Source organism: Echinops telfairi, unplaced genomic scaffold, assembly GCF_000313985.2.
Source record: "Echinops telfairi isolate 266 unplaced genomic scaffold, ASM31398v2 ScPeMD7_7468;HRSCAF=8506_0, whole genome shotgun sequence".
NCBI classification, from domain to species: domain Eukaryota; kingdom Metazoa; phylum Chordata; class Mammalia; order Afrosoricida; family Tenrecidae; genus Echinops; species Echinops telfairi.
In genome coordinates, this window is record NW_022111369.1 from 29,294,731 (window position 1) to 29,310,738 (window position 16,008).

General features: G+C 41.1%; 1 protein-coding gene across 1 annotated transcript in view; it reads left to right on the forward strand.

Annotated features, from left to right (window-relative positions):
- FAM13A (family with sequence similarity 13 member A) overlaps positions 1-16,008 on the forward strand; it is a 302,687-nt gene that overhangs the window by 156,493 nt on the left and 130,186 nt on the right. Inside the window, exon 7 of the mRNA XM_045284117.1 lies at positions 6,705-6,868. Coding sequence (XP_045140052.1) covers positions 6,705-6,868 — 164 coding nt within the window. The remainder of the gene's footprint in view (positions 1-6,704; positions 6,869-16,008) is intronic.

Below are 16,008 nucleotides of genomic sequence, written 5' to 3' on the forward strand. Positions count from 1 at the left end.
ATACATGCAAGGTTTAGTCTAAATAAAACATATAGAAAAGTTGTCTCAGTAATATACTTACCTTAGTCTCAGTAGAGTGCCTTCAAAAAATGGTGGGAAGGGGTAGGGAGGGAAAAGAGAGGAGCCGATACCAAGGGCTCTAATAGAAAGTAAATGTTTAGAAAATAATAATGGTACCAAATGTACAAATATGCTTGATACAATTGATGTATGGATTGTTATGAGAGCTGTAAGAGGCCCCAATAGAAGGATCTTTAAAATGTGAAGAAGAAAAAAATGTTTGGTGTCAAAAATGTTTTGTGATAATTGGTTAGTTCAAAGAGATTGAAGCTAAAGAAGATAACTCATGGAATGAATTGTAACCATTGATAAGTCTTGGATTCACCTACATCATCCATTGAGAAAAGTCCAATCAAAACTTTCTCTTCCAAGGGGACCTTCTGGGCCAGCTAAATTCAAGGCATGGAATTCAGCTCAGAAAGTTATGGTAACCAAAGAGGTCCTTCCTCTGGATAGATATTCTTGAGGGACATGACGATGATGTTTTATGAAAATTGAAAGCTGTCTTGATTTTCAACACAGTTGAAAAAAGCCAGGAAGGTTGCCCTGAAGTTTTCCTGTTTTCTTCCTTTTCCCCGCACAGCGAGGCCCGCGCTCCTTTTTCCAGGAGAGCAAGCGCTGCCCTGCAGAATGTCCTGTGAAACCTTTCTCTATCTCTGATCGTGCCTCTTCAAACTTTTTGCCCTCCAAACTCAAAGATCGTGGAAAAGGAACACAATTTGAATCCCAGAGGTTGCAAAAACGGCTAATTCTCCATGGTGTCCATTGAAGAATTCAGAATTATTCGGGGATGGGTTTTTGTTGTCAGGGTCCGCGGAGTCTGCTCCCCTCCTAGCCACTCTGCACAGAAGACAGTGAAACACTGCGCGGGCAGTCCTGTGCCCCTGATCCTTATCATTATGTTTGAGCCCGCGGATGCAGCCGTGATAACATCCTTCTTGAGAGCCTTCCGTCTTTTCCCTGCCCCTATCATGCGCCATGTCCTTTCCCAGGGACTGCTCTTCCCTTGAGAGCATGTCCGAGGGACGTGCATCTAAGCAGCATTCCCGGGTGTACTTCTGACAACACAGATTCAAATGTTGTTTGTTTTTTTTAAAGCAATTAATGGTACTTCCAATATTCTTCAACAACACTATAATTCAAATACACCAATTCTTTTCTGGCCTTCTTTATTCACTGGACAACTTTCATCTGTGACTGAAACTACCGTGGTTTGGGTCAGAGGTACTTTAATTCTATGACATCTTTGTTCTTGAAAGAATCTGGTGTTGCAGATTTGCCCAAAGCAGTAAGTCATTTGATTGCTTGACTGCTAGTTCTATTAGGAAGCCTGGGGGTGTAGTGGGTAAGCATCGGGCTGGAATCCTCAAGGTTAGCAGTTCAAACCTTGGAAGAGAGATGGAGCTTTCTGCTCCTATGGAAAGTTACTGTATGGAAACCCACAGGAGCAGCCCTACCCTGTCTCCGGAGGAGTGGGTGTTGACTCATTGGCAGAGAGTTGGAGGGGTGTTGTTTGAGTTCTATGAGCATTGATGTGAATCAAGTTTTAAAAAATCCTTGATAACTTCAATCTTTTCTTCATTTATCATGATCCTGTCTATTGGTGCAGTGATGAGGATTTGTGTTTTATTTATAATGAGTTGCAATCCATACTGAAGGCTGCCGTCTTGGATTTCCATCACCAAGTGCTTGAAGACTTCCTTGCTTTCAGCAAGGTTGTGTCATCTGCATATCACAGCTTGTTAACGAGCCTTTCGCCTATCCTGATGCCACATTCTCCATATAGCCCCCTTTCTGGAAATGTGTCCTCAGCGTACAGAGTGAACAAGTATGGTAAGAGGATATAACCCTGATACACGCGTCTAATGATTTTAAACCATACTCTGTCTCCTTGTTCTGTTCCAGTGACTGCCTCTTGGTCTTTGTATGGGTGTCCCATGAACTTCCTTTAAGTATTCTGGAATTCCCATTCTTCACAAGCTTATTCCCAGTTTGTTATTATCCACAAAGGCATCGCCTTTGCATAGTTTAGAAAGCACAAGTAAATACCTGTCTGGTATTCTCAGCCAAGAGCCATCTGACAATAGAAAAGGGCTCCCGTGCTCTTCTGCACCCAGCTTCCATCTCTGGCAGCCAGCTCCCTGTCGTTATACTGGTGCTACCATTTTGGAATTGCCTTTAGCAAAAATGTACTTGCATGTGATATTTACAATATTATTCAATAATATCTGCTTTCTTTTGGATCACCTTTCTTTTTAATGAGTATTAATATTCCTCTAGTTAGTTGACCAGGCAGCTGACTATCAAATTTCTTGCTGTAGAAATAAGTGAGTGCTTCCTGAATTGCATTATTTGTTGAAACATATCAATTGATATTCTGTCAATTCGTTGAGCCTTGATTTTCACTACTGCCTTCAGATACTGATTAATGTTACTAAATAACAAAGAATTTTGATAAATGGCATAAAGCACACTTCAAAATGTTTTTCTGCTTTATGAAATTATACAAAGCTCATAAATATGGCACAAATATGGATGTCTCCCAGTCAGTTGCCCAGGTTGCAAATTTCTTTAGAAATTAGCCATAGACTAATGAGTGCTTCCATCACTACATGGTAACATTTCAATTGGTGTTTTGTCCATTTCTGGAGTCTTGGTGGGGGTATGCTAATGTCTTCATGCAGCTTGCATTTTTCCCTATTGGTTCTTCACCTTATGCTCCCTCTTACAATGGTTGCAGTCAACCCGTACCTTTTGGCACAGTGACTGCATTCCTTCCAGGCTTCCTGTATCATTCAGCCCTTTCAGGTTTTCAACTTGAATCTTGACTATTGTCTTCAGTTCTGTCACCTTGAGCTATGCTGAGCATGTTCTTCTCATTTGGTTTTCTGAATCCAGGTCTTTGCACATTTCATTATAATGCTTTGCTTTGTCTTCTTAAACTGGCATTTGAAATATTCTGTTCAGCTCTTCTAAAGAGATGTTAGACTAGAGAGATGGAAACACTGCTTCCAGAAATGGAAACTAGATGGAGGCTAGGTTGAGAAACAGTTGACTCACATTTTGGTATTTTTGTGTAATAAAGGTTTCTCAGATTCTGTAGCAATACTGTTTGACTTACCATCACATTTCACAGTTCTGTTAGTTTTGAGAGTTAGGGAAGCACCCTTCCCCCCCCCCCCCCCCGCCCCCAACAGCTCTATTCTCATTAGCTATAGGAGATCTTGTCATGTTGTTTGCACACGAAGAATTCTTTGTACTACTTTAATGTGCATTAAAAATGAGTACACAAATAGAGGAAGGAACTAGGAGTCAAAAGACATGTATAGAGGTATAAATACAGGCATGTACATATGTAAATATATTAATATATAACCATAGGGATGTAGGCCTGTGTACATATATTTACATGTTAAGTATTAAGGAAGCAGATGGACATTGGGCCTCTCCTCAAGTACTCCCTCAACGCAAGAACACTTTGTTCTATTAACTTGGCATTCTGTGATGCTCACCTTCCCTACATGATTGCTAAAGATAAAACGGGTGCATAAACAAATGTGAATAAAGCTGATAGTGGCTGGCTATTAAAAGATGTAGCACTTGGGATCTTAAAGTCTTGAAGATATAGTGTCTGGGGGGGTCTTAAAGGCATGAAGTTAAACAAGCGGCCATGTAGCAGGGAAGCAATAAAGCCCACATGGAAGAAGCACACCAGTCTTTGTGATCATGAGATATCGACAGGATCAGATATTAGGCATCAGAAGAAGCAAAGCAATCATACTGATGTGAACGAGTGAGGTCAGAGCAGAGACCAAAGCCCATCTGTAGACAATTGGGCATTCCATCACCGAAAGGTCACAAGGAAGGGATGTGTCAGCCAGAGTGCAGTGTAGCACCTACAAAACACACAACATTCCTCTAGTTCTTGAATCCTTCCTCCCTGCCCCCACTCTCATGACCCCAACTCTACCTTACACACCCGGCGAGGCCAGAGCATGTACACTGGTACAGATAAGAGCTCTCAACACATGGAATCCAAGACAGACTGACCCCTCAGAAACAGTCATGGGAGTAGAGTGATACCATGAGGGTAGGGGGAGGTGGGTAGGGGCCGAGAGAGCAAAAGGAAACCAATGGCAAAGAAAATGATGATGGCCACACATGTACAAATGTGCTTGATACAATTGATATATGAATTATGTTTATAAATCATTTTATTTTGGAAAATGAGTATACATTTAAAAGTTTGTTGCTAATGGTTTTATGATGTGTTATTTCTATTGAAATTATATCATCACAAAAATACACTTAGTCAAAATGTAGGTTATGTAATTACGGGTTTATGAATTCTAAGTGCTTTCCATTTTATGCTCTATTTAAATGTGAGTTGTGGGAATAAAGTAAATGATATATTACTCTTTCTAACCCAAGAAAAATTTACCTTTAAATTAATTGTCAAATAAAACTTAGAATCCAGAAGTTATCTCTGAGACTAAGATTTCATCTCCATGTCTTAACATCATGAAATGCTGACAGACAGCAGTTATTCTATTCCATAGGTTCACTCACATAGTACTAGGTGGCTTAGCATCCATCTCCTCTTCAGGAAAAGTAATTACTCAGCACCCACCTGCAAATTGAAAACTTTTGGACTATCGTCCATGATAAAGTATAGGTATCTGCTCTTGCAACCTCCTGGGTCATTCCATCCCAAGAGGCAGACTCGCCCACTTGGGAAAACATTGATCTGTTTACTTTAATATGGAGATTTAAGTTTGCATACAAGTTTTTAAGCTAAATGGTTTGAATTCCTCTTGCCTTTTTAGCACTTTTATTCATTTTTCATGCCCACCCATATGAAAAATAATTCCATACAAAATGGGATCCTGTGTAAAATGTTTATTTCTACTTTTCATGTTACTTGCTGTGCATCTGAATAATTCATTTGGAAGCTATCTTGGCAAATATTTCTATGTACTACAGAAATAGTTTCATAAGTTCATTCCATTGTTTTTCTTGTGGCAGAAGGTTTGTTTTGGTTAGTTTTTTATGGATGCACTACAGGGACATACCATGGACAAATATTTCATTATAATAGTAATAACAGCCAGCCATTCAACGTGTTTTCTTTTCTCGGTACTAAATGTAACTCTTTGCATGTTTATTTTCATATTGGATTTATCCTTCACAGAGGCACAGATTTGATAAAGCTTTATGCTTATGACTGCCCTATTGATATTTTTATTGTTGCTTATCTTGGTCTCCTCTTAAACCTAGTCAGTGTTTGGGAATATCATATAGTTGAAAAGTGTTTTCTGACTAAGTATTTTTCATGCATTCAAACCTTTGCTAGACTTTTGGTACAAAGATTATTAGATAATAGCGATAAGAAGAAAAGCATGGGAGAGATAGGAAGAAGGAGAGGTGGAGGGACTAATTTCTGCTTCCATAGTTCTGCTTGAGGCCATACGACAAAGAACCATGAGACAGCTGAGATTAAGTTCACATGTAATCAAGTGTAGATTGCATAGTGTTATGCTATAACAATTTAGAGTTGGGAGAGTAATGAGTTCTCACCTCAACCTCCAAACAAGTCAGAATTTTTGGTCATGGGCTGTTGGTGAATGGCCCGCGGTAAACAGATGACCTTGCAGGTGAAAGGAGAAGCGTAAGAACAGCTCTCTGTGAGGAGAAAGTGCATCTAATGGAACAAAAGCCATCGGTCCAAGGCTTGTATTCTCCTGGACTTCTGGCATCCTGTTTTCTCACACATTTCCGAGAAAGGATACTCATTGCATTCACCTTCTTCGGGATCAAAAGTCAGGGAGCATGGAAGTTTAGCTAGGATAGGAGGACACGTATCCTGAGACAAAATCTGAGAAGACAGCATTGCCAGGTATTCGTTCGTCAATGGCATTGCTTGTAGAATTATAAGGGAACTCACAGATTTGTGGTTTTCCTGTTTATGTCCTTAACCAAAAAGTTATTACATCATATTTTACTCTACAAGAAAGGATTATAATAGAAATTATCAGCAAACTCATATGTGTTTTGCTTGTTAGGAGAAAATGTTTCTGAACACCTTTCTAGTATTGGAATCTTTTATTGCAGTGGTTTTTCATCTTTTTTTTTTTTTTGCCAACTGCTTCTTTCCCTCACTGCAAGTTGAGAATCTGATATAATCCCACTCTCTTTCATTACGGTTAGGGATTATTCAGAGAAGTGGGCCCACGAAAGAGTTACATCAATATCCCCCAAAGAGGTGTGGGCCAGGTGTGGTTTGGAAAGTTGGTATCGCTCATTTCCGATGCCGTCACTAACCCAGCAAACCAGTAGATTTGGGAAGATGGTAACCCCGTGTTCCAGAACAGAGCTGTTCCAGAGGGCTTTCAATGGCTGTGACCTTGGCGGAGCAAATCGCCTCGCTTTTCTTCCAGGGAAAATTTAAATTGTCATCTTTCATGTACTAGCCAAGCACTTCAGCTCTATCCACTACCCAGGGAATCCGTGTCTACCTCAATATTTTCTGCTATGTTGGTAATATACTAGATTAGTGAGAAGAAAGAATAAATGATCAATACCTTAATGGGAACGCCTTTGTCATTTTTCACACACACATTATTTTGTCCGACTTGCTTTTCTAGATCTCAAATTGCAAGAGAGAGGGAAAGGTTCAAACTCCCAGGTTCCCATATCCGGAGGTATCTAATGGCACTCCGCAGATCAGCCGGCTGCTCACTCGTAGAAGCTCCTGCCTGGATGACTTGAATTCGGGAAAGGAAGCCAGCGGTGTGAACTTTACATCCAGGTTGGCATGTTTCCTTTGTCTATATGATATGTGTTCTGTTATCTGCTCTGATGGGTATGCACATATATATTGCATATATGTGTGTATACACATACATACATGTGTCGATAGGCTTGCCACACTAAACCTATTTAACAACCTATCTAATTTTGAGAAATTTCTAGAGGTGTTGCTGCTTTCTAGAATGAAACAAGTGATTTCATCACTACTATCCAGGGCTCAAGGATAGTACTTGGGTAGCTAGCTGCAAGGTCACTAGTTGACACCCACCAACTCCTCCACAGGATGAAGATGTGGCTGTCTGTTCCGATAAAGCTTTGCACTCTTGGAAACACCGGGGAACAGCTAGACGCAGTCCTGAAGGGTCATTATGAATTAAAATGGTGACACACAGTGGGTTTGGTTTGGGGGTGACTGTGTGCCCGGCACTGTGAAGTGGGCTGATGACAGAAGCGTCATTGTAAGTAAGCTGCAGGTGCTCCTCACAGAAGCTTACACAGGGTGCTGGGTGCGGACTGAGCCAAGTCATGAAGCCAGGGAGGGATGTGAGGATCAGAGAAGGTTTTAGAAAGGAGGAGGCTTTTGAACTAAGGCTTTGAGGACCAGCAGAAGTTTACTGAGAAAGGACATCGAGCTCAGGGCGCTCCTGGGATCAAAACAACATGTGAATACAGCTGAGGCAGTGCAGTCAGGGTAACTGAGAAGAACTCCAAGTGACTGATTCAGAATGCCAGCAGTGTAGAATGAACAGGCAGTGGGGCAAGGTGGGTTAAGAAACTAAGCTCAATATGAGTAGATCAGAGTAGTCTCATGTCAAGGAGTCTGGGTTTTCTTGTAAAAAGGATGGGAAGTGTTTGCAGGACTGTAAGCAAGAAAATGATATAAACAGACTTGTGTTCTCTAAACGATCGGGTGGCACTGTTGCGGAAATAAAGGCTGAAGGGGGAGAATTGCAGGGACTGGGAGTCCCGTGAGGAAAGGAGCTGGGATGACCCCGTGCGAGGGAGAGCCTCCATGACAGCACTGTCCACTCTGGAGAATGGGCTGGGTGGCGTGTGAGCCAGGCTGGGTTCCTATAGCTAGAGGAGAAATTGGTCCAGGAAGGTTTGCGTTCCGTTTACTTGTTTCCTGATAGGTATTGCCATATTTCAGTGTTTGAGATGTAAGCAGGTTGTGTGATTAACACACAGAACCAGTAGAGAGGAAGAAACTGGTGTTCCAAACCAGAAATCATAGAGCAAGGACCGCCAGGAGGGAATCGGAGCAGGTCGCAGGCCAGTGTTTTAGGCAGCACACGCTGCAGGACACGCTTCCTGTTCTAGCCAGCGTTGCTCCCTGGAGGCATCCACCCACCTTGGTCAGTGCAGAAAAGGGAATGAACGAATGAAGGGCACATCACTCACGGGTAGGAGAAACCGTCGTCAGGTCATGAAGATGCTAAGAGCTAATAAAGATGCTGTCTTACTAAATTACTTGGTAAAGAATTATGCCAGAAGTCCTTACAGGAAATAATGAAAAAGAAAATTCAAATGTTTGTTACTTATATAACTTTCCTCCTTCGTGTCAGATAGAGTGCCGAATCTCATTACTTTCTGAGATCTAGATGATAGATTTTCCATTGTTTTCAGTAGATGACCATAACCTTTCACACTTCAGACAGTAGCAGTGAAAACTAAAATCTCATAAAAATAAAACATGTAAGATTCAAGATTCAAATGTTTGTTACTTATATAATTTTTTTATCATTTTATTAGGGGCTCATACAATGCTTATCACAAACCATACATACATCAATTGTGTCAAGCACATTTGTACATATGTTACCATCTTCATTCTCAAAATACCTGCTTTCTACTTGAACACTTGGTATCATCTCCTCATTTTTCCCCTCCCGCCCTACACCCCTTCCCCCCTATACCCTTGATAATATATAAACTATTATTATTTTGCCATACCTTACACCATCTGACATCTCCCCTCACCCACTTCTCCGCTGTGTGTCCCCCAGGGAGGAGGTTATATGTAGACCTTGTATTCTGTTCCCCATTTCTCCCTCACCTTCCCTCCACCCTCCATCCAATCAAAACATGGAAAAGAAAAAGTTTCCTTTTTCTAAAGGTAGCAGAAATAGTGCCTCCTATTTGGAGAGTGGATTTGTGTTTCTGTGATACAATCAAGAAGTGAGATTGTAAAGGGGAGGTACAGCTCACCTTCACTGTCACCACCACTTGTTCCTCCAGTCAAAGAAATGTGTATAATTATTTATGAATTTGTATTATACTTGCTTTTTTTAAATACAGATTTGACAAATTGTTGATTCCATCATACTTGGCAATCTAAATGGTGCAGGTAGAACAACATCTTCCATGATTAAGCCTCACTAATCCTTATCAAAGGGGAATTCACTGAATTCCCTGTCCCAATCCATAAACTTTAACCCTTCACACTGGACCAGTAGGTAACATCATGATAAATGGAGAAATGCTTGCCAAGGATTTGTCTTGCTTGGATCCACAATCAGTGCTCCGGGAAGTGGCAGTGAACAGCTCAAAGGACTCATTGCATTGGGTGTATTTGCTGCACAAGACCTTTTAAAGTGTTGAAAAGCAAGGATGTTTCTTTGAGGACTAAGATGTGTCCAACCCAAGCCACGGTATTTTCATTTGTCCCATAAGCATGTGAAAGTTGGACATTGAGTAAGGAAGAACTGAAGAACAGTGCATTTGAATCCAGGTACTGATGAAGAATATCAGAAGCACCAGGCAGTGATGAATGAACAAATAAATCTATCTTGTATGTACAGGCAAAGGCTCCTTGGGAGCAAGGGTGGCAAGGCTTCATCTCCCTTTTAGAAATGTGGTCTGGAAATGGGCCTCATGCTTGGCAAAGTAGAAGGGTAGTGAAAAAAAGGACAATCGTTGACAAGATGGATGGACATAGTCGCTACAACAACGGACTCAAACGTAAGACTCATTGTTAGGCTGGTTCCGAACCAGGCCTGGTTCCAGTCTGCTGTACATAGGGCCGTGGTGTCAGAACCCTCTTGCTGGTCCCTAACATCAAAAAGAGATTTCAAAACCTTTTTCCTTATTATGCACTGCCCAGCAGATTGTGATACACATTCATCAAAATACTTGAGATAATTAAAATAAATTGAACAAACATTTTTAAAGATTAAATTAAATTAACTTTATTAAATTAATAGGATCAAACTACATTATATAGCTTTGAAACAATGATATTCTGCCAGTTTCCATTTCAAAAGTGAACTTGAGAATTGGTTTTTCCGTCTGTATCGACTTGCCAGAACACGTTCCTGGCTAGGTTGTAAATGTAGAATGCAAGGAAGTGTGGGTGTTTTCTTAGGGACATTGCCACTTTTCTCCTTAATAGTTTTCTTAGTTGCTTTAGTCTGAAACACAAAGGTTGGCAATGTGTCTAAGCACATTTTTATACTCCCTCTTCTCTGATATGCTGTTTGTCTTGGCTTACCAACCCCTCCTTTGTTGCCCAAAGAAGAGGCATTTAGATGGGTTTTTCCTAGTATTGAATTTTTTTTTTTTAACTTATTCAGTGACAAGCAAACAAAAAACAATGTAGCAAAACCTATTCTTGTTTCACCTGTGATCTCCCAAGTCTGGCTTAGTCTGCAAATGGAAAATAAACTCATTCTGTTTGCAGATGGGAAATCAATGCAGCACATTTATACTTAGCGATTTGGTTGTCAGTAGAGTTACCATATTTGTTAACAAAGTCAAAACCATAAAGAGAACCTTAGGGATAGAGATTTCTAGAAGCATGAAGTAAGTGACTCTTCACAAAGGCGCAAAGATCAATCTCTATGGCTTTTGATAAGTGAATTTTTACTCTTTAACAGTCTGTTTTTTGGTCACTTTGAATTTTTAGAATTTAGACCTCTAGCAGTGTTTGGGTTTTTCCCTCCAGTTGGACTCACTTTGATTGTTCCCCCTTCTTCCTCTCAGCTATAGTACAGAATCTCACTACTGCTTGAGATATAATTTATATATCAATCATTAACAATAGGTGGCCATTACCTTTCCCACTTCAGATGGTAGCAATAAAAAATAAGCTGAGAGAAGTAAAATATTTTAATACTTGATATTTTTGAAATTCCAAAGATTGGGATATTATTTATTGCTTGTTGGCTGATTTCTATCAAGAAATTTTATTTCATTTCTACCCTAGAGTGAAAAATAGAAATATGCACACACACAAATTATTTTCCTATTTCTAATGTTGCCTTAATTGGCATTTAAGGAGTAAGTTTATTCTATCTTCGTTGTAAGAATTTTGGTTAATTTCTCTGAAAAGTAGTAATAATATCTTACTTCCTAAGTAAGATCACCTTACTAAGACGGTTGTTTTTAGAAAAAATCTTTGTTATCGCTTCCACCATAATGGTAAATATATTCATTGCTTTGTGTTAGATAGCGTTGAATCTTTTGTATCTTCACCTTTCTTTAGCAAGAAAAATAGATGCTTGCAGCTCCCATTTTCACATTTGCTTTGGCTATTTGCCTTTTAGAATATTTATTAACTTTGCTGAATTAGCTAAATTAGAAAAACATTTTGAAGTGCATTTTATGAAACTTGCAAATTTCTTTGCTGTTGGACCCAGCCAGCGTGCTGCCATCGAAGCGATTCTGACTCCTAGTGACCAGCCCTGTCGCACAGCAGCATTGCCCCCACTGAGGGTTTCCGAGCGATAACTCTTCACAAGAAAAGAAAGCTCAGCTTTCTCTCATGGAACATCTGGTGGGTTCCAACTTCTGACCTTGTGATTAATAACCCAATGCTTCACCTACTTCACCACCAGAGCGCCTTTCTTTGTTGTTGTGTACGATTAATCATTAACTGAAGGCATTAGGATAAAACAGAACTCAAAGGATTGACAATGCACATTGAAAGGTTTCCCAAAAAAAACGTATTTCCCTGACCAACTGACTGGAAGAACGTGTTTATGTCCATTCCCAAAAAAGGTGACCCAATTGAATGTTCCAATATCATTACAATCACATGCAAGTGGAGTTTTCCTGGAGATAACTTAAAAGCAGTTGTTACAACAGTACAACAACAGAAATTCAAGCTGTAATCAGAAGAGGGTGTGGAATGAGGGCACGAACGCTGTCATGTCTCTAAGCACGTCTGTCGTTGGCATTAGTGAGTCCTTCTATCACCGAAGGACCCCCGGGTGATCTGAGCAACGAACCTGCTTGACTGTGAGCTGGGCTGCCGGCTGTTTGAGTTCCCAGAACACCTCCAAGAAAGCCCGGCGAGCTTGTTTTGAAAAGCTCAGTCGTTGAAAACCACGGCCGCAGAGGTGCCGCGCGACCTGTACGAGATTACTTTGAATAAGAGGCAGCCTAAGACAACTGGTTTTTGTTTGTCTGTTTGATTTTAAATCATCTAAAACCCACAGCAGCCATTCCAAAAATACCTGAAAAACCCTCCTTTGTTAAAAGATGTCCATGGTACTAAATTCACAGGAGACTGGAAAACTCAGTGTATACTCGGACATGCCTACGATAGAGGAGTCTTTCTCCACGTATAATGCGCACTGTTTTGTAAGCGGGATGCACTGGATGGCATCAATGGGTCTGTGCTTGACTCCCAGACAAAAGGTCAGTGTTTTGACCCTTACCAGAGGTGACTCAGAAGACAAGCCTGGAGATCGGTCTCTGATATGTCATAGTACGGGAACTGCTGGGGAGTCCGTCTCCTCTTCCCACGTGTGGTGGCTGTGCGTCAAAATAGACTCTGGCAGCGGCAACTAGCAAAACTATTTGTTCCAGCAAAGCTTGAACCTCTCAGTTCCTATGAGAAAGGTGTGGAGCCTCTTGCTGACTTTCACACACTAAAACAAAACCAAACAAAACCCACACTCATTGCCAAAGAGGCAATTCTGGCCCATATGGTGACCCTGTAGGACAAGGTAGAACTTGCTGAGACTAACTTTCTATGGGAGTAGAAAGCCTCATCTTTTTTTTCCCATACAGTGACTGGTAGTTTTGAACTGCTGACTTCGAGGCTGGCAGCCTAACATGTAACTCACAATGCCACAAGGGAAGATCACCATTGTCAGAATAAACTGCCCAAAGCCAATGCCGACGAGGTCAGACTTGCCGCCCCCCTCCCCCTTCTTACCAGTTCGGACACCAGTTGTAGACAGTTCAAAACCACCAGCAGTTCCCAGGGAAAAAGTCTGGACTTTTACTCCATAAAGGTAACGTCTCAGAAACCCACAGCTGGGTCACTATGACTCAGCATTGACTGAATGGCAGTGAGTTGTTTGTTACATAGATAGATAGATGATAGATAGATAGATAGATAGATAGATAGATAGATAGCTATAGATAGATATGCTCTTTAGAAGCTCATTCCTATATTTACAAGTCACTCTTAGAGACCAAAGGAAAACCTACAGTTTTATTTTACAAAGCCAGGGTGGAAGCACCAGAGACCACACACTGTATGATTCAGTTTATATGAAAGGCCCGAAAGGCAAATGGATAGACAGAAAATATGAGATAATTCCATTGTCTTTTCATTCCGTTTTCCATAAACTTTTAGAAGCCCCTCATCGATTGTCTGGGACTAGCCTTGCAAACAGGACTCCACTGAAAATGATATTGAGAGAGCTCACTGGCAGTTTGAAGATGCTATGAAACAGATCTGTGGGGTTGGTTGCACCTCTGTAAAATTCTAAACAGCATTGAATTGTATATTCAAAATGGGTGGGTTTCCTGGTAGGTCAATTATACCCTAATGATATTGTTTTTAAAAAATACAGATACAAATTTTAAATGTCAGGATGAGGAGGAATGGATCTACTTGATAAGCAAGTCACTTAACTGCAAACTGCCTGAAAGACAGCCATGGTTTTCAGCTACAGAGAAATTTGCGCTGGTAACATTTTAAGAGAAAGTGTTGTTCCATACTTTTCTTTAAATATAGCAGAGCTTGGTGGCAAAAAAAGTGCAGGTCTCAGCTTCTCATGACGGTGCTCCCTAAGGAGAGGAAGAGGAAGAAAGCGCTTTGCTTTCTCGTCCCTGCAAGGATTGCAAGGTTTCTCACACTCTTCCCGTGCTTAATTGCCAACCACAAAGTCGGCGGTGTGAACCGATGAGCCGTTCATCCGGCCATCCATTCTGCAGGGGAAAGACGTGGCGGCAGCTTTCTTAAATAGTAGAGCCTTGGAACCCCTACAGGGTTTCCCTATGAGTCAGAATGGATTCTCTCCCAGTACAGGGCTTACTATGCTGTTCTCCAAAGATATTGATCGATCAGTGTTTAAGGACAGATAGGCACAGGAGAGAACATCTCCACATCTTTGGAGCTACACATAAAAAAAAATTTTTTTAAAGTGAAAGCTCGTTGTCTGACCAGAAGAGTCAACTGGTCTCCTGTGGTGACGTTGAACTCTGTGACTCAGGGCCAGTTACATTGGGCCTGAGTATCAGTACAAGTTGCTGGTCCCTTTCTCAGGTAAAGTCCCATCTTATTAAAAACAAAAAAGCACTGTTATGGAGTCAATTCTGATTCATAGCGACCCTATAGGACAGGGGAGACCTGTCCCTGTGGGTTTCCTATAGTGTAACTCTTCATGAGAGTAGAGAGTCTCATTTTTCTCCCTCTGAGCGGCTGGTGGTTTCAGACTGCTGACCTTGTAGTTAGCAGCCCAGTGCCTAATCCACTGTCCCGTTGACAACTCATGAAAGTTATGTAGTTGGCCCTTCCATAAAGAGAGTAAGTGATTAAGAGCAATTAGAGTACTATCATTTTTCATAGTGGAATGAACAAATAGCTATCATGACTCTAGTTATTGGACTAAAATATTATGTTGCAGGATATGGACTGAAACTAAATGATTTTGTGTGGGCTATAGATATGCTCTTAGTTTGATGATGAAAAGCTACAATCCCTCACTTTTCCATGAGATTAAAAACAAATACATACCGGGGAAAGCATGTGCTGCCTGAAAGAGTTGTTCTACTCTAAAAGTGCTTTTTGAACTATCTTTCCATCCAACTCTTTTTCAATTGGGACTCATTCTCAGAAACATTTAAAGGATTAAAGTTTCCTTTGACTCTCTTGCTTCACAATTCTAAGTCTCTGATCTCTCCCTCAGAACTAACTCTTATGATCTATTTGCTTTCAAACTATGCAGCCTTTCCAATGTACTCAGCTGTAATTACACAGCAACATGTTTGGCATAGTCTAAACTTTCTTAAATGGTCTTTTTCACCATAGCAGATACACTTAGTAGGAGCCCTGCTGGCACTGTGGGTTAGGTGTCTGGCTATTTACTACAGGGTCAGCAGTTCAAACCCACTAGCAAACCCATGGGAGAAGGATGAGGTTGTCTGCTCCCATAAAGATTTGCAGTCTTAGACTCCCTTTAGAGGGCCCTTTTAAGTTGGAATCCACTCAGTGACAGTGAGTTTGGTTTGGAGTTTAAAGGGACTGTGGTTGTTTGCCTATTCTTGAAAAGTTCACCTATTGCCTGTATTACAGAGTCCCTAGGTGTTGTAAGCAGTTAAATGCTCTACAGTGAGCCAGTGATTCAAATCCACCCAGAAATGCCTTCAAAAAAAGGCTTGGTAACCTATTACTAAATGCTCACCGCCTGGGAAACACTTGAAGTAGTTCTACTCGGAAGGGCATGGAGTCAAGTGAACAGCAATCCTGTATTCCCTCCTCCAACTGAGATGTTAGGAGCCCTGGTCCTATTGTAGGTTATGTGCTGGGCTGCTAACCAAGGGGTCAGCAGTTCAAAAACACCAGTTGTTCCACTCCACTAAGCTGCCAGATTCATTGTCTTCACAAGCTGATCCCATCCCTCTGCCTTCAGCTACTAATCTGTAGCTTCTAAATCTGTATCCCGTTAGAGTTCTTCAGAGAGCCGTGCTCACTTGTCCACTCCACTTAGCAGACTTGTCCCCAGGCCTTCAGATAGCTCAGCTTCTTCTGTCCCCCCACTTCTGTATAGCCAGCCACTTCCACAATGCCCTACGATAATCTCAAGTTTTTATTTGGTCTTACTGCTTCCCTACCCCTTACCACCTGCAGACATAATCTTGTCATTTTCCTGCTCTGAACTGCTCATTGGCCTAACTGTG